Source organism: Globicephala melas, chromosome 10, assembly GCF_963455315.2.
Source record: "Globicephala melas chromosome 10, mGloMel1.2, whole genome shotgun sequence".
In the NCBI taxonomy this organism is placed as follows: domain Eukaryota; kingdom Metazoa; phylum Chordata; class Mammalia; order Artiodactyla; family Delphinidae; genus Globicephala; species Globicephala melas.
Window position 1 is genome coordinate 97216438 of NC_083323.1, and position 23872 is coordinate 97240309.

General features: G+C 43.5%; 1 protein-coding gene across 1 annotated transcript in view; it reads left to right on the top strand.

The window, feature by feature from the left end:
• ANO2 (anoctamin 2) overlaps positions 1-23872 on the top strand; it is a 318066-nt gene that overhangs the window by 260077 nt on the left and 34117 nt on the right. Inside the window, exon 21 of the mRNA XM_060305839.1 lies at positions 20383-20528. Within this exon, the coding sequence (XP_060161822.1) occupies positions 20383-20528 (146 nt within the window). The remainder of the gene's footprint in view (positions 1-20382; positions 20529-23872) is intronic.

A 23872-nucleotide genomic window follows, 5' to 3' on the forward strand; every position in this document is an offset into this window, starting at 1 on the left:
TATCCCCATATGTCCTCCCTTTTACATCTCCCTCCCACCCTCCCTATCCCACCCCTCTAGGTGGTCACAAAGCACCGAGCTGATCTCCCTGTGCTATGCGGCTGCTTCCCACTAGCTATCTGTTTTATGTTTGGTAGTGTATATATGTCCATGCCACTCTCTCACTTCATCCCAGGTTACCCTTCACCCTCCCCGTGTCCTCAAGTCCATTCTCTACGTCTGTGTCTTTATTCCTGTCCTGCCCCTAGATTCTTCAGAACCATTTTTTTTTTAGATTCCATATATATGTGTTAACATATGGTATTTGTTTTTCTCTTTCCGACTTACTTCACTCTGTATGACAGACTCTAGGTCCATCCACCTCACTACAAATAACTCAATTTCGTTTCTTTTATGGCTGAGTAATATTCCATTGTATATATGTGCCACATCTTCTTTACCCATTCATCTGTTGGTGGACACTTAGGTTGCTTCCATGTCCTATTGTAAGTAGAGCTGCAATGAACATTGTGGTACATGACTCTTTTTGAATTATGGTTTTCTCAGGGTATATGCCCAGTAGTGGGATTGCTGGGTTGTATGGTAGTTCTATTTTTAGTTTAGTTTTGTTTTTTTTGCGGTATGTGGTCCTCTCACTGTTGTGGCCTGTCCCGTTGCGGAGCACAGGCTCCGGACGCGCAGGCTCAGCGGCCATGGCTCACCGGCCCAGCCGCTCCACGGCATGCGGGATCTTCCCGGACCGGGGCACGAACCCGTGTCCCCTGCTTCGGCAGGCGGACTCTCAACCGCTGAGCCACCAGGGAAGCCCTATTTTTAGTTTTTTAAGGAACCTCCATACTGTTCTCCATAGTGGCTGTATCAATTTACATACCCACCTACAGTGCAAGAGGGTTCCCTTTTCTCCACATCCTCTCCAGCATTTATTGTTTGTAGATTTTTTGATGATGGCCATTCTGACCAGTGTGAGGTGATACCTCATTGTAGTTTTGATTTGCATTTCTCTAATGATTAGTGATGTTGAGCATCTTTTCTTGTATTTGTTGGCCATCTGTATGTTTTCTTTGTAGAAATGTCTATTTAGGTCTTCTGCCCGTTTTTGGATTGGGTTGTTTGTTTCTGTGGTATTGAGCTGCATGAGCTGCTTGTATATTTTGGCAATTAATCCTTTGGCAGTAGCTTCATTTGCAAAAATTTTCTCCCATTCGTAGGGTTGTCTTTTCATCTTGTTTACGGTTTCCTTTGCTGTACAAAGCTTTTAAGTTTCATTAGGTCCCATTTGTTTATTTTTGTTTTTATTTCCCTTTCTCTAGGAGGTGGATCAAAAAGGATCTTGCTGTGATTTATGTTGTAGAGTGTTCTGCCTATGTTTTCCTCTAAGAGTTTTATAGCGTCTGGCCTTACATTTAGGTCTTTAATCCATTTTGAGTTTATTTTTATGTATGGTGTTAGGGAGTATTCTAATTTCATTCTTTTACATGTAGCTGTCCAGTTTTGCCAGCACCACTTATAGAAGAGGCTGTCTTTTCTCCATTGTATATTCTTGCCTCCTTTGTCAAAGATAAGGTGACCGTATGTGCGTGGGATAATCTCTGGGCTATCCATCCTGTTCCATTGATCTATATTTCTGTTCTTGTGCCAGTACCATACTATCTTGATTATTATAGCTTTCTGGTATAGTCTGAAGTCAGGGAGCCTGATTACTCCAGCTCCATTTTTCTTTCTCAATATTGCTTTGGCTATTCGGGGTCTTCTGTGTTTCCATACAAATTGTGAAATTTTTTGTTCTAGTTTTGTGAACAATGACATTGTAGTATGATAGGGATTGCACTGAATCTGTAGATTGCTTTAGGTAGTAGAGTCATTTTCACAATATTGATTCTTCCAATCCAGGAACATGGTATATCTCTCCATATGTTTGTATCATCTTTAACTTCTTTCATCAGTGTCTTATAATTTTCTGCATACAGGTCTTTTGTCTCCTTAGGTAGGCTTATTCCTAGGTATTTTATTCTTTTTGTTGCAATGGTAAATGGGAGTGTTTCCTTATTTTCTCTTTCAGATTTTTCATCATTAGTGTATAGGAGTGCAAGAGATTTCTGTGCATTAATTTTGTATCCTGCTACTTTACCAAATTCGTTGATTAGCTCTAGTAGTTTTCTGGTAGCATCTTTAGGATTCTCTCTGTACAGTATCATGTCATCTGCAAACAGTGACAGTTTTACTTCTTCTTTTCCGATTTGGATTCCTTTTATTTCTTTTTCTTCTCTGATTACTGTGGCTAAAACTTCCAAAAGTATGTTGAGTAATAGCAGTGAGAGTGGGCAACCTTGTCTTGTTCCTGATCTTAGTGGAAATGGTTTCAGTTTTTCACAATTGAGAATGATGTTGGCTCTGGGTTTGTCATATATGGCCTTTATTATGTTGAGGTAAGTTCCTTCTGTGCCTACTTTCTGGAGGGTTTTTATCATAAATGGGTGTTGAATTTTGTCAAAAGCTTTTTCTGCATCTATTGAGATTATCATATGGTTTTATCCTTCAATTTGTCTGTATGGTGTATCACATTGATTGGTTTGCATATATTGAAGAATTCTTGCATTCCTTGGATAAACCCCACTTGATCATTGTGTATGATCCTTTCAATGTGCTATTGGATTCTGTTTGCTAGTATTTTGTTGAGGATTTTTGCTCCTATGTTCATCAGTGATATTGGCCTGTAGTTTTCTTTTTTTGTGACATCTTTGTCTGGTTTTGGTATTAGGGTGATGGTGGCCTCATAGAATGAGTTTGGGAATGTTCCTCACTCTGCTATATTTTGGAAGAGTTTGAGAAGGATAGGTGTTAGCTCTTCTCTAAATGTTTGACACAATTTGCCTCTGAAGCTGTCTGGTCCTGGGCTTTTGTTTGTTGGAAGATTTTTAATCACAGTTTCAATTTCAGTGCTTGTGATTGGTCTGTTTATATTTTCTATTTCTACCTGGTTCAGTCTCAGAAGGTTGTACTTGTCTAAGAATTTGTCCATTTCTTCCAGGTTGTCCATTTTATTGGCATATAGTTGCTTGTAGTAATCTCTCATGATCCTTTGTATTTCTGCAGTGTCAGTTGTTACTTCTTCTTTTTCATTTCTATTTCTATTGATTTGAGTCTTTTCCTTTTTTTTTCTTGATGAGTCTGGCTAATGGTTTATCAATTTTGTTTATCTTCTCAAAGAACCAGCTGTTAATTTTATTGATCTTTGCTTTCATTTCCTTCATTTCTTTTTCATTTATTTCTGATCTGATCTTTATGATTTCTTCCTTCTGCTAACTTTGGGGGGTTTTTTGTTCTTCTTTCTCTAATTGCTTTAGGTGTAAGGTTAAGTTGTTTATTTGAGATGTTTCTTGTTTCTTGAGATAGGATTGTATTGCTATAAACTTCCCTCTTAGAACTGCTTTTGCTGCATCCCATAGGTTTTGGGTCATCATGTTAATTGTCATTTATTTCTAGGTAGTTTTGGGTTTCCTATTTGATTTCTTCAGGGGTCTCTTGGTTATTTAGTATCATATTGTTTAGCCTCCACGTGTTTGTATTTTTTTACAGTTTGTTTCCTGTAATTGATATCTAGTCTCATAGCGTTGAGGTTGGAAAAGATACTTGATACAATTTCAATTTTCTTAAATTTACCAAGGCTTGATTTGTGACCCAAGATATGATGTATCCTGGAGAATGTTCCATGAGCACTTGAGAAGAAAGTGTTTTTGGATGGAATGTCCTGTAAATATCAATTAAGTTTATCTTGTTTAATGTGTCATTTAAACCTTGTGTTTCCTTATTTATTTTCATTTTGGATGATCTGTCCATTGGTGAAAGTGGGGTGTTAAAGTCCCCTACTATTATTGAGTTACTGTCGATTTCCCCTTTTACGGCTGTTAGCATCTGCTTTATGTATTGAGGTGCTGCCATGTTGGGTGCATAAATATTTACAATTGTTATATCTTCTTCTTGGATTGATCCCTTGATCATTCTGTAGTGTCCTTCTTTGTCTCTTGTACTAGTCTTTATTTTAAAGTCTATTCTGTCTGATATGAGAATTGCTACTCCAGCTTTGTTTTGATTTCCATTTACATGGAATATCTTTTTCCATCCCTTCACTTTCAGTCTGTGCATGTCCCTAGGTCTGAAGTGGGTTTCTTGTAGACAGCATATATACGGGTCTTGTTTTTGTACCCATTCAGCCAGTCTGTGTCTTTTGGTTGGAGCATTTAATCCATTTACATTTAAGGTAATTATCGATATGTATGTTCCTACTATCATTTTCTTAATTGTTTTGGGTTTGTTATTGTAGGTCTTTTCCTTCTCTTGTGTTTCCTGCGTAAAGAAGTTCCTTTAGCATTTGCTGTAAAGCTGGTTTGGTGGTGCTGAATTCTCTTAGCTTTTGCTTGTCTGTAAAGGTTTTAATTTCTCCATCGAATCTGGATGAGATCCTTGCTGGGTAGAGTAATCTGGGTTGTAGTTTCTTCCCTTTCATCACTTTACATATGTCCTGCCACTCCCTTCTGGATTGTAGAATTTCTGCTGCAAAATCAGCTGTTAACCTTATGGGGACTCCCTTGGATGTTATCTGTTGCTTTTCCCTTGCTGCTTTTAATATTTTTTCTTTGTATTTAATTTTTGATAGTTTGATTAATATGTGTCTTGGCATGTTTCTCCCTGGATTTATCCTGTATGGGACTCTCTGAGCTTCCTGGACTTGACTGACTATTTCCTTTCCCATATTAGGGAAATTTTCAACTATAATCTCTTCAAATATTTTCTCAGTCCCTTTCTTTTTCTCTTCTTCTTCTGGAACCCCTATAATTCGAATGTTGGTGCATTTAATGTTGTCCCAGAGGTCTCAGAGACTGTCCTCAATTCTTTTCATTCTTTTTTCTTTATTCTGCTCTGCGGTAGTTATTTCCACTATTTGATCTTCCAGGTCACTTATCTGTTCTTCTGCCTCAGTTATTCTGCTATTGATTTCTTCTAGAGAATTTTTAATCTCACTTATTGTGCTATTCATCATTGTTTGTTTACTCTTTAGTTCTTCTAGGTCCTTGTTAAACATTTCTTGTATTTTCTCCATTATATTTCCAAGATTTTGGATCGTCTTTACTATCATTACTTTGAATTCTTTTTCAGGTAGACTGCCCATTTCCTCTTCATTTGTTTGGTCTGGTGGGTTTTTACCTTGCTCCTTCATGTGCTGTGTCTTTCTGTGTCTTCTCATTTTGCTTAACTTACTGTGTTTGGGGTCTCCTTTTCACAGGCTGCAGGTTTTTAGTTCCTGTTGTTTTTCGTGTCTTCCCCCAGTGAGTAAGGCTGGTTCAGTGAGTTGTGTAGGCTTCCTTGTGGAGGGGACTGGTGCCTGTGTTCTGGTGGATGAGGCTGGATCTTGTCTTTCTGGTGGGCATGACTGCATCCAGTGGTGTGTTTTGGGGTGTCTGTGAACTTATTATGATTTTAGGCAGCCTCTCTGCTAGTGGGTGGGGCTGTGTTCCTGTCTTGCTAGTTGTTTGGCATGGAGTGTCCAGTACTGGAGCTTGCTGGTCGTTGATTGGAGCCCGGTCTTAGCATTGAGACAGAGATCTCTGGGAGAGCTCTCGCCGATTGATATTACAAGGGGCAGGGAGGTCTCTGGTGGAGCAATGTCCTGAACTTGGCTCTCTCACCTCAGAGGCTCAGGCCTGACACCCAGCCAGAGCACCAAGACCCTGTCAGCCACAGAGCTCAGAAGAAAAGGGAGAAAAAAAATAAAAGAAAGAAAGAAAAAATAAATAAAGTTTTTAAAATTAAAAATTAAAAAAAATTATTAAAATAAAAAAATATAAAAGTAATTTTAAAAAAAAGAGAGCAACCAAACCAATAAACAAATGTACCAATGATAACAAGTGCTAAAAACTGTACTAAACAAAACAACGGACAGATAGAACCCTAGGACAAATGGTAAAAGCAAACCTACAGAGACAAAATCACACAAAGAAGCATACACATACACACTCACAGAAAGAGAAAAGGGGGAAAAATATATATATATATAAAGGAAGAGAGTGACAAAATCAATAGACAAATCTACCAATGATAATAAGCTCTAAATACTAAACTAAGATATACATAGAAATCAGGAACTAGTCCGTCGCATTCGGCAAACCCCAAGTCTACAGTTGCTCCCAAAGTCCACTCCTCAATTTTGGGATGATTCGTTGTCTTCAGGTATCCTACAGATGTAGGTTACATCAAGTTGATTGTGGAGATTTAAACCACTGCTCCTGAGGCTGCTGGGAGAGATTTCCCTTTCTCTTCTTTGTTCGCACAGCTTCTGGGGTTCAGCTTTGGATCTGGACCCGCCTCTGCGTGTAGGTCGCCTGAGGGGGTCTGTTCTTTGCCCAGACAGGACGGGGTTAAAGGAGCAGCTGATTAGGGGGCTGTGGCTCACTCAGGCCGGGAGGAGGGAGGGCTACGGAATGCGGGGCAAGCCTGCGGTGGCAGAGGCCACCGTGATGTTGCACCAGCCTGAGGCATGCCCTGTGTCCTCCCGGGCGAGTTGTCCTTGGATCCCGGGACCCTGGCAGTGGCGGCTGCACCTGCTTCCGGGAGGGGAGGTGCAGATAGTGACCTGTGCTTGCACACAGGCTTCTTGGTGGCTGCAGCAGCAGTCTTAGCGTTTCATGCCCGTCTCTGGTGTCCACACTGGTAGCTGCAGCTCACGTCCGTCTCTGGAGCTCATTTAGGCGGTGCTCTGAATCCCCTCTCCTCGTGCACCCCGATACAATGGTCTGTTGCCTCTCTGGCAGGTCCAGACTTTTTCCCGGACTCCCTCCCGGCTAGCTGTGGCGCACTAACCCTCGTCAGGCTGTGTTCACGCCGCCAAGCCCCGTCCTCTCCCTGGGGTCTGACCTCCAAAGCCCGAGCCTCAGCTCCCAGCCCCGCCCACCCCGGCGGGTGAGCAGACAAGCCTCTCGGGCTGGTGAGTGCTGGTCGGCCCCAATCCTCTGTGCGGGAATCTCTCCGCTTTGCCCTCTGCACCCCTGTTGCTGTGCTCTCCTCCACGGCTCCGAAGCTCCCCCGCTCCGCCACCTGCAGTCTCCGCCCGCGAAGGGGCTTCCTAGTGTGTGGAAACCTTTCCTCCTTCACAGCTCCCTCCCCGAGGTGCAGGTTCCATCCCTATTCTTTTGTCTCTGTTTTTCCTTTTTTCTTTTGCCCTACCCAGGTACCTGGGGAGCTTCTTGCCTTTTGGGAAGTCTGAGGTCTTCTGCCAGCGTTCAGTAGGTGTTCTGTAGGAGTTGTTCCACATGTAGGTGTATTTCTGATGTATTTGTGAGGAGGAAGGTGATCTCCACGTCTTACTCCTCTGCCATCTTCAAGGTCCTCCCTTTCATTAGGTTCTGCATTGAGATAGTCATGAAAATAACTGCTGACTCACGAGCACTGGACCCAAAAAAGAGGATGAAACAGGTGAAAATCTACCTTCAGGTCAAAGGAAAATGTCGCCCCCTCTGCCTTTTGTTTCTATTGCTTTTTTAGTTGTAAAAAAAGAAATCTGTTTCGGGGGTGTTTTCAGCTAGCCTGGCATCAGAGAGCCAGGGAATGACAGAGAGGATCAGGGGTAACTCTTATAGGCTGGGCCAGTTCTGTTTAGCAGGACTGGATGGACAGTTTGTACCAGGCTCAGAGTTCTTTGCAAACTTCTTGCAAGATTATCCGTCCTGTGACGCAGTCGTCAGACAGTCCCCACAAGGTTAGGTGAAGATACTGCCACACACTCTGTCTCCCTTTTGGAGATTTACTAAGCACATTATTTTAATGGCTCTGAGAAATCCTGCAATAAAGAAACTGGTTTAATCCCTTTATTTCCAGCTGCATTTGTTCATGTCATTGGCCTGGGCTCTTAGTAGCAGACCTTGGAGTCCACTCTGGCTAGTTTAAGCAGCAAAGGAATTTGAGAACAATAAGTGTCCAACAGAATATTCTATAAGGGTAGAGAGCCAGGCCCTGAGCTACGTAACCAGGAATAACACTGTCCACACTGCAGGAGCACTTGCAGGGAATACCACTGCCTTCATCTCTTGGCTTGTATGGCTCAGGTATTAAAAAATGAGAATTGGATACCACAGAGCTATACCCACAAAAACTGCAGTCTGAGCCTTCCCAGCTGTCTTCATCAGCTTGAGTTGCTGTAACACAATAGCATCGACTGGGTAGCTTATTTCTCACAGTTCTGGAAGCCATGAAGTTGAAGATTATGGAGCCAGCCGGTTTGGTCCTGATGAAGACCACCATCTCCCTGTAAGCTCATGTGACCCAGGCTCTGTGTATATGTGGAGAGAGAGCTCTGGTGCTCTCTTCTTCTTTTTTTTTTTTTAATTTTTATTTTATACTGGACTATAGTTGATCTACAATATTGTGTTCGTTTCAGGTATACAGCAAAGTGATTCCGTTATACATATACATATATAGTATCTATTCTTTTCCAGATTCTTTTCCCATATAGGTTATTACAGAGTATTGAGTAGAGTTCCCTGTACTCTACAGCAGGTCCTTGTTGATTATCTATTTTATATAAAGTAGTGTGTATATGTTAATCCCAGACTCCTAATTTATGCCCCCCTCTACCTTTCCCCTTTGGTAACCATAAGTTTGTTTTCTAAGTCTGTGAGTCTGTTTCTGTTTTGTAAATTAGTTCACTTGTATCATTTTTTTTAGATTCTGCATATAAATGATATCATATGATATTTATCTTTCTTTGCCTGACTTATTTCACTTAGTGTGATAATCTCTAGGTCCATCCATGTTGCTGCAAATGGCATTATTTCATTCTTTTTAATGACTAAGTAATATTCCATTGTATATATGTACCATATCTTCTTTATCCATTCATCTGTTGATGGACATTTAGGTTGCTTCCATGTCTTGGCTACTGTAAATAGTGCTGCTTTGAACATTGGTGGTGCCCTCTTCTTATAAGGGCACCAATACCATTGTGGAAGCCCCACCCTCATGGCCTCATCTCAACATAATTACCACTCAAAGGTCCCACCTCCTAATACCATCACATTGGTGGGTAGGACATATAGATTCTGGAGGGGACACAGACATTCAGACCATAACACAAGGCTCTCTGTTTCTTTTTCTTTAACTTATACACAAGATTTGTATACAACTAAATACAGAAAAATATATATGAAATGGTCCTTATCTCCTCAGAGATTAGTTTTTTTAGTTTGGGAGACAAAATAGACTGCATGTGACTGGGTGTTCTCTCTCTGGTGCAAACTTTGTCAGAATTCAGACAAGTAAAGGTCAGGCATTTTGGAGCAGTCAAAGAAAGCTGCGAAAGCAGGGGGCTGTGTCTGTGACTTGAAAGAAGGCTGTCACTGTCACATATAACAAGTTGGTCTGCCATTATTTTGTTTAAAGAAACAGTTTCCCGGACTTCCCTGGTGGCACAGTGGTTAAGAATCCGCCTGCCAATGCAGGGGACACAGGTTCGAGCCCTGGTCTGGGAAGATCCCACATGCCGCGGAGCAACTAAGCCCATGTGCCACAACTACTGAGCCTGCGCTCTAGAGCCTGCGTACCACAACTACTGAAGCCCGCGCGCCTAGAGCCCAGGCTCCGCAACAAGAGAAGCCACCACAGTGAGAAGTCTGTGCACCGCAATGAAGAGTAGCCCCCGCTCGCCGCAACTAGAGAAAACCCAAGTGCAGCAACGAAGACCCAACGCAGACAAAAATAAATAAATTTAAAAAAAAGAAACAGGTTCCCTTGGATGTAGATTTATTTTCTAAACAAACAACAGACTGACTCGGGTTTATCAAAACACTTAGTGACTCAGGTGTTGCTTTAGGAGAAGATGAGGTAGTGGTGCCTGACCGGTCTTGGGGCATGCCAGGGTCATGGCAAGGGTGAGAGCCCCAAATCTCTCTCAGTCTGCTTAAGGGTCGCTGAGCATAGGTTCCTGGGGCTGATTGGAACCATTAGCAGACATACATGATCCACTCCTTTCTTTAGGGAAAGCTACACCAGTCACTGCTCCCATGGGGGGCTGTGACTGTCTGACAGATCCCCAGAGAAAGCTATTCTTTGGTCTTTCTCAGAAGCACAATTAGAGAGCTCAAGTTATGATGGAGACAATCGGATTTATCTGGAAAGAAAACCTGTTTTCATGAGAGCCCTACTTCAAGGCATGAGAACCCTGAGCATTCGCTCATAACACTTTGCCATCCCAGTCGTCAGAATGGGTCTCACCATCACTGGCCATCAGTTAGGCTGTTTTTCTGTCCCCACACTGGGGTAACCACAGGAGGCACTTGGGCACGTGATTTTTCTCGGAGGAGCTGGAGGAGAACATGGTTTGGGCATCTCAACCCTCTGAAACAGCACCTCGTTCTCAGCTTCCTGGTTGAAAGTCACTCCGTGATAGTCATCAAACAAAGCTGGTGAGACACGTGGTCACTGTGGTCTAGGAGCTTACCATCTCAGAGAGGACACATTTGTGATGGACAAACATCCAGAAAACATACATGCCAAGAAAAAGATGTGCCAACGCCACATCTGGCCCCTTCGAAGCCGTGAGTCCATCCCCTCCACCACTGCTACAAAGGAAAGCCTCCAGTCCCCTCCAAACATCCGGGTGAACACACCTGTCTTTCCAGTACATCGGTTGGAATTGGAGACAGCTTGCCATTTGTTCATTCCCAGGCATCTCTTCTACCACTTGGCCCATCCACTCGGGACCCAGAAGTCTTTTTTTTTTTTTTTTTTTTGCGGTACGTGGGACCTCTCACTGTTGTGGCCTCTCCTGTAGCAGAACACAGGTTCCGGACGCGCAGGCTCAGCAGCCATGGCTCACGGGCCCAGCCGCTCTGCGGCATGTGGGATCTTCCCGGACCGGGGCACGAACCCGTGTCGCCTGCATCGGCAGGTGGACTCCCAACCACTGCGCCACCAGGGAAGCCCCCAGAAGCCTTTTTTAGGGTGTAAGAGAGGCAAGAACTCAGTCATTTGGACAGTATGTTGGATGTTCCCCGCCCATCAACTCTATCAGCTCCATGACAGATGATACCTACACACAGCTGTTTTCCTTGAAGGCGAAATTTCCTTCCTTATGCTTGATGTGTGTTTGCTATGGCGCACTTTAATTGATGGCATTCGCATGAAATTCATAAAGCTGTGAGCAAGTCACTTCCTACGTCTCACTATCCTCATCTCTTGAGGAAAAGCATATAATAATACATAATATACAACAGGATCTAATACCTATTTAGTATATAATAATGTAATAATCTCTAAGGTTTTGTCATTTCAGCTCTAGCATTCTATGAACCTCTCCTCTATTCAGTGAAATTGGTCACTGCCGATTCCAATACAAGTCACTTCTCTTCCAAAATAGTTTTCCTCATTTTAGTTCCTAATCTGTTAGTGAACACATACAACCTAATCATATAGTTGAAGTCAGGAATGTAGAGCAAAAGTTCTCCCACCAAGCCCTACGGTATTTTATCTTCAAAGTTCTCTGCAATTCTACAGGTTGTGACTGAGTTTGCTCACCTGAAATCGCCACGATTATGATTATTGGGTCTTCCACGCCCCACGCAGAGCCCACTCTCAGTAGATTAGACCCATCAATCCAGAGCTCATGCACCTGGCAACATCCTTATGTATGATAGAGAAACATGAAATAAGCAATAAAAAAGGGGAGTCTTTTATAGGCAAAAGAGAAATGACCACTGAGCCTGACAGTGACGAAGGAATAGTGTGAATTATAAAAACTAGACCCAGTGGTCTTTAACTCTTTCGTGGAGGCAACACATCTCTGTAGGGCAGTGATTGTTGAACAGATCTGGGTTTAAATCCAGGCATTGCAATATAGTCCCTGTGAGACCTTGGGAAAGTGATTCTAGAAAGACACATGGTTATGCAAAAATACAGCTTGCATATATGCTCAGGTCTCTAGAAAAGAGAATATATGGGTATCCGAGAAAGGATGAAGCGTTCCTGGGGGTACAGGTAGCCAAGGTGTTACTGAGTGTCATTGGCTTTTATGTTTACAAGTGATGCTCTCTGAGTGTTTCGAGTCCAGGGAGTGAGCTGAAAAGACCTTCTCAGGAACAGTGTTTTTCTCTTATGTTCTGGGACCCATGGCTTGTGGTTCATGGTAGCTCTTCGGTGCCGTCAGAGCCTGCATCCAGTTTTTTCCCTCAGGGAGATAAATATTAATCTTCGAGACCAGACTTGATTTTTAAAAACAGAAGCAAGTCTGAGGAGTTATGTAGGTAATCATACTGGATAAGAATATTTGGGGTAAAAAAAATATGGTTATACACATAAATTGATCATTTTTCGTGTTTGTTATTTACTTCTGAAAGCAATTTGCTGAGATTCTGCCAAAGCGAATTTTAAAATGTTAAAGACTGTTGAACTGGCTTTGCTGGTAAGCCAGGTAGTCGGCTGTAATTTATCTAACTCCCTAAGGGTGCACGGTTCTCCTTAGATTCTCTGTGCGTGCATGTGCGTGCATGTGTGCGTGTGCGTGCATGTGTGTGTATTGCTAAAAGCACCACCACTACAAATTCTAGTGTCTTCTTGAGTCGACCAGTCCAGTAGGCTTCTTGCATTAGATTGTTTCCCAATCTTTAGTCATTTGTCAGCCAACTTTTAAATTGTTTTCCATTACCTACCTAGACAGCTATTTGCATATTAATTTCCTCTAAACCAATTCACTTTTTAAGTGCATCACATTTCTGAAAGTGGAAAACTAACACTATCAGTTACCCTGAATAGCAAATAGTAGAAAGAAATACAATAAAACTGATCCATTATTAATCCATGAAGTTAGCCTAAGATCTGCATTCTCTTTACTGAAAAAGAAGTTGCACAAGTCCCGGGGAGTTGTTAAAGACATACCAGCAGCAGACTGGGGTTTTCTCCTGGACTGCAATCAGAGGGATGAGCTGAGAGCAGTGAATAATTCTTCCAGGTGCTCTAATGAGATGTTAGGCCAAGTCTAGTGACCTTCCAAAAACATCACATGAGCTGCTAGTGGCACGTGTCCTTTGCTTGGGAGACACTGACTCAGCACAATATTCTTGCATTTTAACCCCGCAGGCCTCCACGGGGCTGGCACAGATACCAGGCATGTCCATGAATACTGTACACCTGTCCTTTGGGACCAAGATAAGCATCTTCAGCTTCCAGACCTCTCCCTTTGCTACCCCTAAATCTGGCAGGTGCCCCAGACAGGGCCACCATGGAAGGCCAGCACCGTCCAGACAGAAGCATGTCCCACTTTTGCTAGGCCTGCTTCAGAGCCCCTGGAGATGGAAAAATGAAGTGCTTTCGGAGGAAGCAGCAAAACTGGGAGCAGTAACTCTTCACGGGCAATGAGGACATGATACTAGATGAAGCTGAAGTTGTGTGGCCTGGCCTTGGACTCTCCCCACTCACACATCCCCAGGCTCCTGGGGCCTGACACAGTTGTGAAGATGCTTTCCAGAGGGGAGCCAGGTGGTTTTCAGCACAACAGGCTCCAGAATAATGCTCATTGGCAGCTCCGTCTGAGATAACTTCAGACATGGCCGGCTCGCGGGGCAGAATCCGATCTTGTGCTATTTATGATCTGAGTCCATTGATGGGATTTTCCTCATCTCCCCCGCCACACACACACCACCTTTCCCATATGTGTTTGTGCAAAATGGACTTTGGATCCAGGCGTCATGGTGCCCCCAAACACGCCACAGCACATCCCAAGTCCTCGCTATAATTTTATCTCAAACTCAGCTCTAGTATTCCATGAAGCAAAATTGGAAATGGCCTTTAATCATTCAGGGAGGTAAATGTGTGTGTGTGTGTGTGTGTGTGTGTGTGTGTGTGTAAGGGTAAATGCTCTTTTTCAGGTGCCAGATTCTTTCCTGAGTGACGTCTGAGATGGACAGAGCTGATGAATTAATACTTCCGCTGGCAAAATGTCCCCCAGTCCCTATTCTTGCTAGAAGCACCAGATCACACCCCAAAATAGCCAATATACCCCTGCACACAGCCAGGAAGATTTCATAAACTTTCTTCTTTTTTTGATAAATGTGATAAATATTGTATTTAAAGACATGAAACAGTCTCTCTTTAAAGCCATCACAGGCAAGGGAAGCTGTGTGTTCCCCTCAATACAGTGGAATATGGCTGTGAATCAGAGGTTTAAGGAACAAAGTTGAATCCTGTCCTGTGTCAAGAAGAGGAATACACAGCTCCGAGGCTGATGTGTTTCTCTTCTTCGGCCCATGGCGGGCTTGCTTCTGCCTTCTTTCACGAGGCTCGAGGTCTGTGAAGCCAGGGTCTGTGGAGGACTCCTGGGGCCTGGATCCTGCAGCCAGGAGGCCAAGGCGTGACCGACAGTCACCGTGGTCTCAGGGTGAGCCTGTGGGGCACATGCAGGGGAAAGGCTCAGAGGCTTCTGGACAGAGTTTCTCAGACTTGTCATTCACAAGGGACAGAGAAAGAGCAGATGAAAAGGAGACAAGGGTAACCTCAAAGGAGTTATTTTAACAAACGAATGCATCATACGGTAGGAATCATAATGTGAAGTTTTCCAAACGCCCCGTCTGTGTGTTATACAACGTGCAGGATTCCTCTTAAATCCTGCTCTCGAGGGACTTCCTTTATTAATGTTTTTAATGGGCGCTGAGATCTCCAGGAGGGAGAGTCCCGGTAAGGAGAGGTTCGTAAGAACTATTTGTGGCTGTTTGGACCCCCCCACGGCGTATTGCATGGCTGACCGCGGTGTGCTTCCTGAGGCCGTCCTCTGCCCTGGCCTTCGTTGCCACAGGGTCTCACAGTCGAGCATCTCTTCCTGTGACTGCTCTTTCCTTGCCCTCTGAAGGCTCCTTCCCCTCCACGCCACCCACAGGAGGTGTTCGTTGCTAGAGTTTCCATTGTTCTTTCCGTGATGGTTCTTGGGTCTCTAGCTCCAACCCGGACCTGTTTTCAGAGCTCTAGACCACATATAACTGTTTACTAGACATCCCTACTTAATTGTCTCATGAAACCCTCCATCTCAACAACTTCTCCTCCCCCTCTCCTCTTGTGTCCCCCAGTTTAGCGAACTCTGCCACCACCCACCCACACGGCCAAGGACTTTGGGGGGTCATCCTCGGTTCCTCTTCCCTTCCCAACTGCAATTCCCCACCAGCTTCTTAACCGCGCCTCCTAAGCGTGTCTCGTTCTGCTTTCTTCCATGGCCATGGCAATCATCCTGGCCTCTGCTACCCTGATCTCTCACTTGAACCGCCACATCCACATGGCTTACAAGGCCATCTTCATGAACTTGTGCTACCTCTCAAGTCATCTTTCATCACTTTCTCTCCTACTTCATGCTCCGAACATTTGGGTCTCCTTTTATTCCCTGCAGTGACCATCCTCGCACTGTCTTTGGCTGTTGCACAAATAATTCCCTCTGCCTAGAACACACGCCTTCCCCTTCCACAGCTCTCTCTCACTTTCCCATGCTGCTTCTATCATCTTTCATCCTTCGGTTGGGTTACACAGCTTTTCCCCAGGGAAACCTTGCAGGTTAGATTACCCATGATTCCCTAAATCTCTCCCTTTATAATACTCATTATACCATATTGGTGACACTTGTTTAAGTGTCCACTTTCCCAGCTTAATTACCTCATTAAACACATCAGATGTCTTTTATTTCTTATTTATTTTTTGGGTTTTGCCTTATCATTTTTAAAAATTGAAATATAGTTTATTTACAATATTGTGTTAGTTTCAGGTGTACAGCAAAGTGATTCAGCCATATATGTGTATATATTCTTTTTCAGTTTATTTTTCACTATACGTTACTATAAGATATTGAATATAGTTCCCTGTGTTATACAGTAAATCCTTATTGTTTATCTATTTTATGTATAATAGTTTGTATCTGTTAATCCCAAACTCCTAATTTATCCCTCCCGTCCCTTTTCCCTTTGGTAATCATAAGTTTGTTTTCTATGTCTGTGAGTCTGTTTCTGTTTTGTGTATAGATTCATTAGTATTATTTTTTAGATTCCACATATGTGATATCATATTTGTCTTTCTCTGACTTACATCACTTAGTATGATAATCTCTAGGTCCATCCATGTTGCTGCCAATGGCAATATTTCATTCTTTTTAAACACATCAGATGTCTTATTGGTCACACTTATTTTTTCCTTGAGACCATCCTCTAGGAACCCTCCATTATCCTGTTTAGACCGGAAGTGTTTGTTCACTAAACCTTCCATACAGCTATCAATCCCTGTTAGGTCCAACACTTCTTTTTCTGGTGGATTCTTTGCCAGATTCCATACTGTTTTCTCTATTGCTTTATTGGTTGGCGAAATTCATCCTCCAGGAAATTCATGAGGATGGAGGCATAGAAATATATCTTTTTTGAAAATTTGCATGTTTGAAAATGTCTTCATTCTGCCTTTGCACTCGTTGTATACTTTGGCTAGGTATAAAATCCTATGCTAAAAATCATTTGCCTTCTCAATACATTTCCCTGGAGTTTTCTATTGTAAAGGGCTGATGTTGAGAATTCTAATATTCTTTTGCTTATAATTTTTAGAGAATCTATCTTTGTCCTTCTGGACCTGGAAGCTGTTAGAATCCTTTTCTTTCTTCTTAGCGTTCTGAAATCTCAAGGTGATATGCTTTGGTGGAGATCTTTTCTTTCTTCATTTTGGTGAGTAGGTCCTTAAAATCAGAGAGTGCATGTCCTGGGACTTCCCTGGCGGTCCAGGGGTTAAGACTATGCACTTCCAATGCAGGGGGTGTGGGTTCGATCCGTAGTTGGGGAACTAAGATCCCACATGCCGTGTGGTGTGGCCAAAAAAATTTTTTTTTAAAAAAAAGTGCATGTCCTTCACCTCTGGGACATTTTCTTATATTTCTCTTGTAGTTTCTTCCCCACCATTTTCTCTGTCTTCTCTCTCTGCGTAAATGTTGAAGTTCATAGACTGATTAATTTCCTTCTCTTTTCTTTCCTCATGCCCATATATTTGTCTTTAGTTCTATTTTCTTTTTTCCCTAAGAGGTTATTGATTTTTAACTTCCTATCATTTTATTGGATTTATGTCAGATCCAGAGTTTCCCTGGTTCATTTTCTTCTCTGAATAAACTTTTTGCTCCTGTTGGTGTTGGGAAGTGGTGGTCACTTGGGCAATATGGTGGACAGAGAGATTAGGGTCTGCTGTTCCTTTAATAGTGCCTTGACTAATCCCTACCTCCTGCCTTTGCTGATACCTGGTGCCTGCAATTCCTGAGCCTGTCTGAGATTTTTCAGCATGAGTTGACTTGCTTTTCCCTTCTGTCTTCCACTGTAGGTACTTGGTATTCAGCCATCACAGCTTTGCTAACTCCTTCATTCACTGTTCATCTTCCAAGATGGTCATTAATATCTCTCATACTCTACTGTAGTCATGACTATTTTCTTTAACCTTGTGGTTTTATACATTTTAAAATTCATTCACTATCATTTTGGTAGCATTTCAGAAGTGGACAGGGATATACGCATGTGTTCAATTTTCCATGACTATTCTTTTTTTGTGTGTGGTATGCAGGCCTCTCACTGTTGTGGTCTCTCCCGTTGCGGAGCACAGGCTCCGGACGCGCAGGCTCAGCGGCCATGGCTCACGGGCCCAGCCGCTCCGTGGCATGTGGGATCCTCCCGGACCGGGGCATGAACCCGTGTCCCCTGCATCGGCAGGCGGACCCTCAACCACTGCGCCACCAGGGAAGCCCCATTTACTATTCTTTACTAAAGATGTGGCCGAGTTTTCTGATTCCTGGTACTTGGCAGAAAAGTCTTAATTTGAGTTCTGGTTGTAGACCTTCCCTTCCTCCTTCCCTCTCTCCCTCCCTTCTTTTCTTGTCTCTCTCTTCTTTATGTTTTTTCTTCATCCTGTCCTTCTGTCCCAACTCACAGACAGGGTCTCAGCCACTTCATACTATTTGGCTTCAGAATCTTCAGCCTCCATCTAGGCTTTTCTTAATTTCTTGTGATCACAGAATCGTTGCTTGCTATCTTATCATGAAATATTTTATTTTACTGTTGATTCTGTGGATCTCAACTCATTCTTTAGATCCTCCTGTGATGATGAGGATGACAGTGATAAGGACGATATATTTATGGAGCTCTTGACACGTACCAAGCCCTAAATTAAGCATGTTACATAGATTATCTCCTTTAACTGACCCAATGGGCCAGTTAATATTTATTTTCTCATCTTATAGATAAGAAAACTAAAGCTTATGGAGTTTTCATAACTTGCCCAAGAAAATATAACTGGTGAGTTGTAAAACTAGGTTTTTAAAGAACAACTTCCTGACATCCAAGATCAGACTTTTACCCATACCACAATACTACAGGCTTCTTGATGGCAGTGGTATTGGACAAGGCACCGATCAAAACATTATTTTGAACCATGGGATTCCCACTACTTGCCTGAACACTTTCTAACGATAGAATGAGATGCCTAATGATTTCGTGAGTGCTCCTCTGGAAAGAGCTACGCAGGGGTTGGATGGCCTTGTGTGAGGATGTGTGTGTGGGGAGGATTCCTGCATTCGGATGGAACATGGACTTTACAATCCCTTTATTTTAGTTTGTTTTTTTACATTAATGATAGTTAACATTTATTGAGCAGTTACCTTGTTCCAAACATGGTTGCTATTAAATTGCCTTTATATACCTTATCTCATTGAATTGGTTCTAGGACCTATCTTTTAGCATCATCTTCATTTAGTAAGGAGGAAACTGAGGCTAAAGAGATTATCTGACACACCAGGGAGTGAAGAGCTGAGATTTCAATTTAGGATTATCGGGAACTATAAGCTACAGACCAGAACAATCAGAGATTTCCCCTGAATGAGCGATAGCCACAGCAGGTTCGAACAGAGGGGCGGCTGGAGACTCACGTGGGAAGGAAGGGTGATCTTCTGCTTCCCATCCGCTCGGTTCCCCTTCTCTTTTTGGTTCTTGCTCTCATGAATTCCATGTGTCCATCCCAAGTCTCCTTCATGGAGACCTTGACCGTGAATTGTGGAGGAAAAGAAACCTGGGCCAGAGCCAGAAGACCTGGGTCCTTATGCCAGGCTTTGGGCTGCAAGCAACCCCTAGCCACTCTGAGTCTCAGCCCTCCCAGCTGTAAAATGGTAAAAACAACCTTAAGTTATAGGCACAGTCCCTTTAAACATTTCAGGTTTATGCTTCTGACTGTTCTGCTGTTAGTTCTCCTTCCACAGTCTCCTAGAAACTTCCTCTTAGACCGATCAGCAGAACTGGGACCTCACTCCTTATCCTCATTTCATTCTCTGTGTTTTGTGTAACAGTGGGAGGAATGAAAAGGTCGTACCTTCAGGCATTTAATTAATCTTAGCATTTAATATTAAAAATAATAATAGCTAGCATCTATTGAATGCTTACTATGTCCAGATATTGTGCTGAGGATGGTATAAACACTGTTTCACTTCATCCTCATACCAATCCCAAGAGGCTGGGCCATTATTGTCTTGTTCTCATTCTAGACCAAAAATGTCCTGAATGTGGTTGACTTAGTCTACTCAGGCTGCCATAACTAATACCATAGACTGGGGGGCTTAAACAACAGAAATGTGTTTTCTCGCAGTTCTGGAGGCTGGAAAATCCAAGGTAAGGACTGGCAGGGTTTGGTTTCTAGTGGGGGCCTTCTTCCTGGCTTTCAGATGACTGTGACCTCACACGGTGGAGAGAGATTGCTGTCTCTTCCTTTTCTTACAAGGCGAACAATCCTTTGGGTTAGGACCCACCTTTATCACCCCATTTAACCATAAGTACTTCCTAAAAGCCCTGTCTTCACATATGGTCACACTGGGGCTCTGAGTTTCAACATATGAATTTGGGGGGATACGATTCACCCCATAGCAATGGTGGACAACGTTTAGCTTGGCTTTAATGGACATACGCTATTCATGTTATTAACACATGAAAATGTTTGAGGTGGGAAGATGGCATCTTTCTGCTACTTTCTAAACACCCTCCCTTCCCCATGAAGAGGGTGGACAGATCACCCGTTAGAAAATAGGACAGGAAGGGCCAACACTCCTGTTGCTTATCAAACAGCAGGAAGAATTAAAAGTTTCTTCCGGTTTGAAGAAACTTGGTCCTTTGCGGGATGACCCTTTTATTATCCCGACAAAGGACCTCCTGGGACTGTCTTTAAGAGAAAAGTAGTCTCCTTAGTGTTCCTCTCTCTGTCCTTAGATGAGAGATGGGCCAGTATCAAAACTTAGTTGTTTTTCTCCTTTCTGGCTGAAGAACTAACCCTCTCCTCCAGAGGCTCTTGGTGACGGATCCCTTTCTTTTCCAGGAAGCTAAAGAAATTATTTCGGAAGCTGAAAGGTGAGGCAGAGCCTGGACAAGCTGACTCCGCCTGTTCAAAGCACCCAGAGCAGTGGGGTCTAGACTACAGCCTGGAACCGCACACTGGACTGACGCCAGAGTACATGGAAATGAGTAAGAGCCCATGGGCTTTCCTTCCACTGGGGGTGCGTTCAGATGAGGGGGTCAGGGGGAGGGTTAGGAAAATAACTGAGGCAGCCTCTGCTCCTTCCCGGGCTTCCTGGCGACACGGTGTCGCCTTCAGTGCCACGTGGAAGTTGAGGAGGGTGTGGGCAGAAGGAGCCCTGGTCTGCGAACCGGCAGCATCTCATCACCAACTTGATCCTCAAAGGGTCCCTTCTTCTTTGGGGGCCACCTGTCTTCATCTGTCAAATGACAGGTGTCGTCTCTCGGTTCCTTCCCGTGGTTTCTACCATGAGAGGCAAATTGGGAAGTCTGATATTTAAGAAAGGAATTTCCGCTAAGAACAAGGAAAGTAGTCCTCTGACCCTTGGGACAAGGACATATAAACCTTGACGAGGAGAATGTAGGAGAGTCCCTCACTGATCAGGCGGGGCTGGGGAAAATGTCATCTTTCCTCTAAAAATGGCGGGGATGTTTTGGGTAGGGGGTGAGAGGAAGATTTCTAGTTATAGTCTCTGATTGTTCTTGGATGAGGCCCTAAGAGTAGGAGCGCGTGCAGCGCAGGCCAACAGAACACGGTCATTTCAGACGTGGTTCGGAAGCCACGTGTTCTCCATCGTGAGCAGTGTCCCAGCTCGGACCAGCTGCCTGCAAACACTTGTCTGCTTATTAATAACCCTGAGCTTTCACTGGGGTGAATATTTGAGTAGCCTGTTTCCAAGACTTGGAACTAATGAATTAAAAACATAGGACCGAGAGGGCAGACATATCATGTAAACATTGACTCAATCTAGAGTGAATGGAGAAACATGAGTCAGATCCAACGGAAGAATCACTCAGGACTTCATATCATTGGGCCCTCATTGTGTCTGCATAATGACTCCTGCCTTCTTTGGTTAATTCCTTTTAACAGGGGCTACTAACGCCTCTGTGTACCAGGTACCTCACTTGTTATTTCTAATGGATACGTATCCTCTGTCTTCATAAGAGAGAGTGTGTGTGTGTGTCTGTGTGTGTGTGTGTGTGTGTGTGTGTGTGTGTGTGTGTGTGTGTGTTAAGGGTAGAGGGATGGACAAGGTCTAGATGAGATGGTCAACAAAGTTCTGTTCGAGTTCTGGGGTCTCTACAATTCCAGGCAAAGCCTGAGCTTTGTCATCTGAATAAACGCCCCAGAGAAGAAACATTCATTGTGTCTGCCTCAAGAACAACAGACAAAGAGAATATCAAGACACAGTGTGTAAACACACAGCTCCCTGATGCTTTTTGCCCCTCGCTAAGGGCTACCCGTCATCCCTCTCCAACACTGAGCCCTGCATTTACGCAGAGATGACCGCTCAGAGTTCAGATGTCATTCTGCGCCTGCCATCCTCTCAGAAAGAGATCGATGCCAGATTGAGGCTTCCATTCGGGAAGGGGCTTACGCTAGAACCCCCATAGCTCTGTCTTTCAAACTCCACCCTCCATCTCCAGCCCCTCCCCCCAACCACGCAGTTATCTGTGTAGGTGTTAATGCCTGTCTGCCTGTCTGTACAGAGAGCTGGCTATTTCAAAGCTCCCTGTCTTGAGTGATTAAGAGCAGAGACCCTTGAGCCATACTCCCTGGGTTCAAATCCTGGCTCTATCACCAACTAGCTAGATGGCTTTGGGTAAATGGCTAACCCTAACCCTAGTCCTAAGCCTAACTTCATGGGATTGTTGTATCAATATATAATGAATCGGGCTTCCCTGGTGGCGCAGTGGTTGAGAGTCCACCTGCTGATGCGGGGGACACAGGTTCGTGCCCCGGTCCGGGAAGATCCCACATGCCGCAGAGCAGCTGGGCCCATGAGCCATGGCCACTGAGCCTGCGCGTCCGGAGCCTGTGCTCCGCAACGGGGGAGGCCACAACAGTGAGAGGCCCGCGTACCGCAAAAAAAAAAAAAAAAAAAAAATATATATATATATAATGACTTAATGTCTGTGAAGTGCGTAGAAGAGTGTGTAGCACAAACAAAAGCTGTGTCAAGTGTTGCTGTTTCTCCTAATGGTCTTGAGGCCCCAGGAAGGCAGGGTATAGGAAAACATGCTGTACTTCGTCAGCCACTGTCACTAAACAGTCACGCACTGTGCCATGTTCAGACTCGGGCACTTACCAAGTCATGAGAAGACAGGAAAAACAAGAAGTAGAAGACTTGGTGATTTTTGGAAGAAGTTCACCCCAAGATTGTAGAGAGTAAAATTCATTCCATAGATTAAACAAACAAGCAAACTACTTACAGGTTAAGAGGGAACAAGACAACCATAAAACAAAAAGTTTGAAAACAGAAGGAAGCATGTCTCCCAGAACTTTCCTTTTTCAAGCCCAACTTTTGGTAGCATTTTGGTGTCATATCTTAGGCCCCTTTTGTTATTTTTAAATAACACATATTTTATTTTATTTATTTTTTAAATAAAAATGTTCCTATTTCTTTATTTATTTTAACATCTTTATTGGAGTATAATTGCTTTACAAGGGTGTGTTAGCTTCTGCTTTATAACAAAGTGAATCAGCTATACATATACATATATCCCCATATCTCCTCCCTCTTGCGTCTCCCTCCCACCCTCCCTATCCCACCCCTCTAGGTGGTCACAGAGCACCGAGCTGATCTCCCTGTGCTATGCGGCTGCTTCCCACTAGCTATCGGTTTTACATTTGGTAGTGGTATGTCCATGCCGCTCTCTCACTTCGTCCCAGCTTACCCTTCCTCCCCCTCTCCATGTCCTCAAGTCCATTCTCTAGTAGGTCTGCGTCTTTATTCCTGTCCTGCCCCTAGGTTCTTCATGACCTTTTTTTTTCTTAGATTCCATATATATGTGTTAGCATACGGTATTTGTTTTTCTCTTTCTGACTTACTTCACTCTGTATGACAGTCTCTAGGTCCATCCACCCCACTACAAATAACTCAATTTCGTTTCTTTTTATGGCTAAGTAATATTCCATTGTATATATGTGCCACATCTTCTTTATCCATTCATCTGTCGATGGACGCTTAGGTTGCTTCCATGTCCTATTGTAAGTAGAGCTGCAATGAACATTGTGGTACATGACTCTTTTTGAATTATGGTTTTCTCAGGGTATATGCCCAGTGGTGGGATTGCTGGGACATATGGTAGTTCTATTTTTATTTTTTTAAGGAACCTCCATACTGTTCTCCACAGTGGCTGTATCAATTTACATTCCCACCAACAGTGCAGGAGGGTTCCCTTTTCTCCACACCGTCTCCAGCGTGTATTGTTTGTAGATTTTTTGATGATGGCCATTCTGACTGGTGTGAGGTGATATCTCATTGTAGTTTTGATTTGCATTTCTGTAA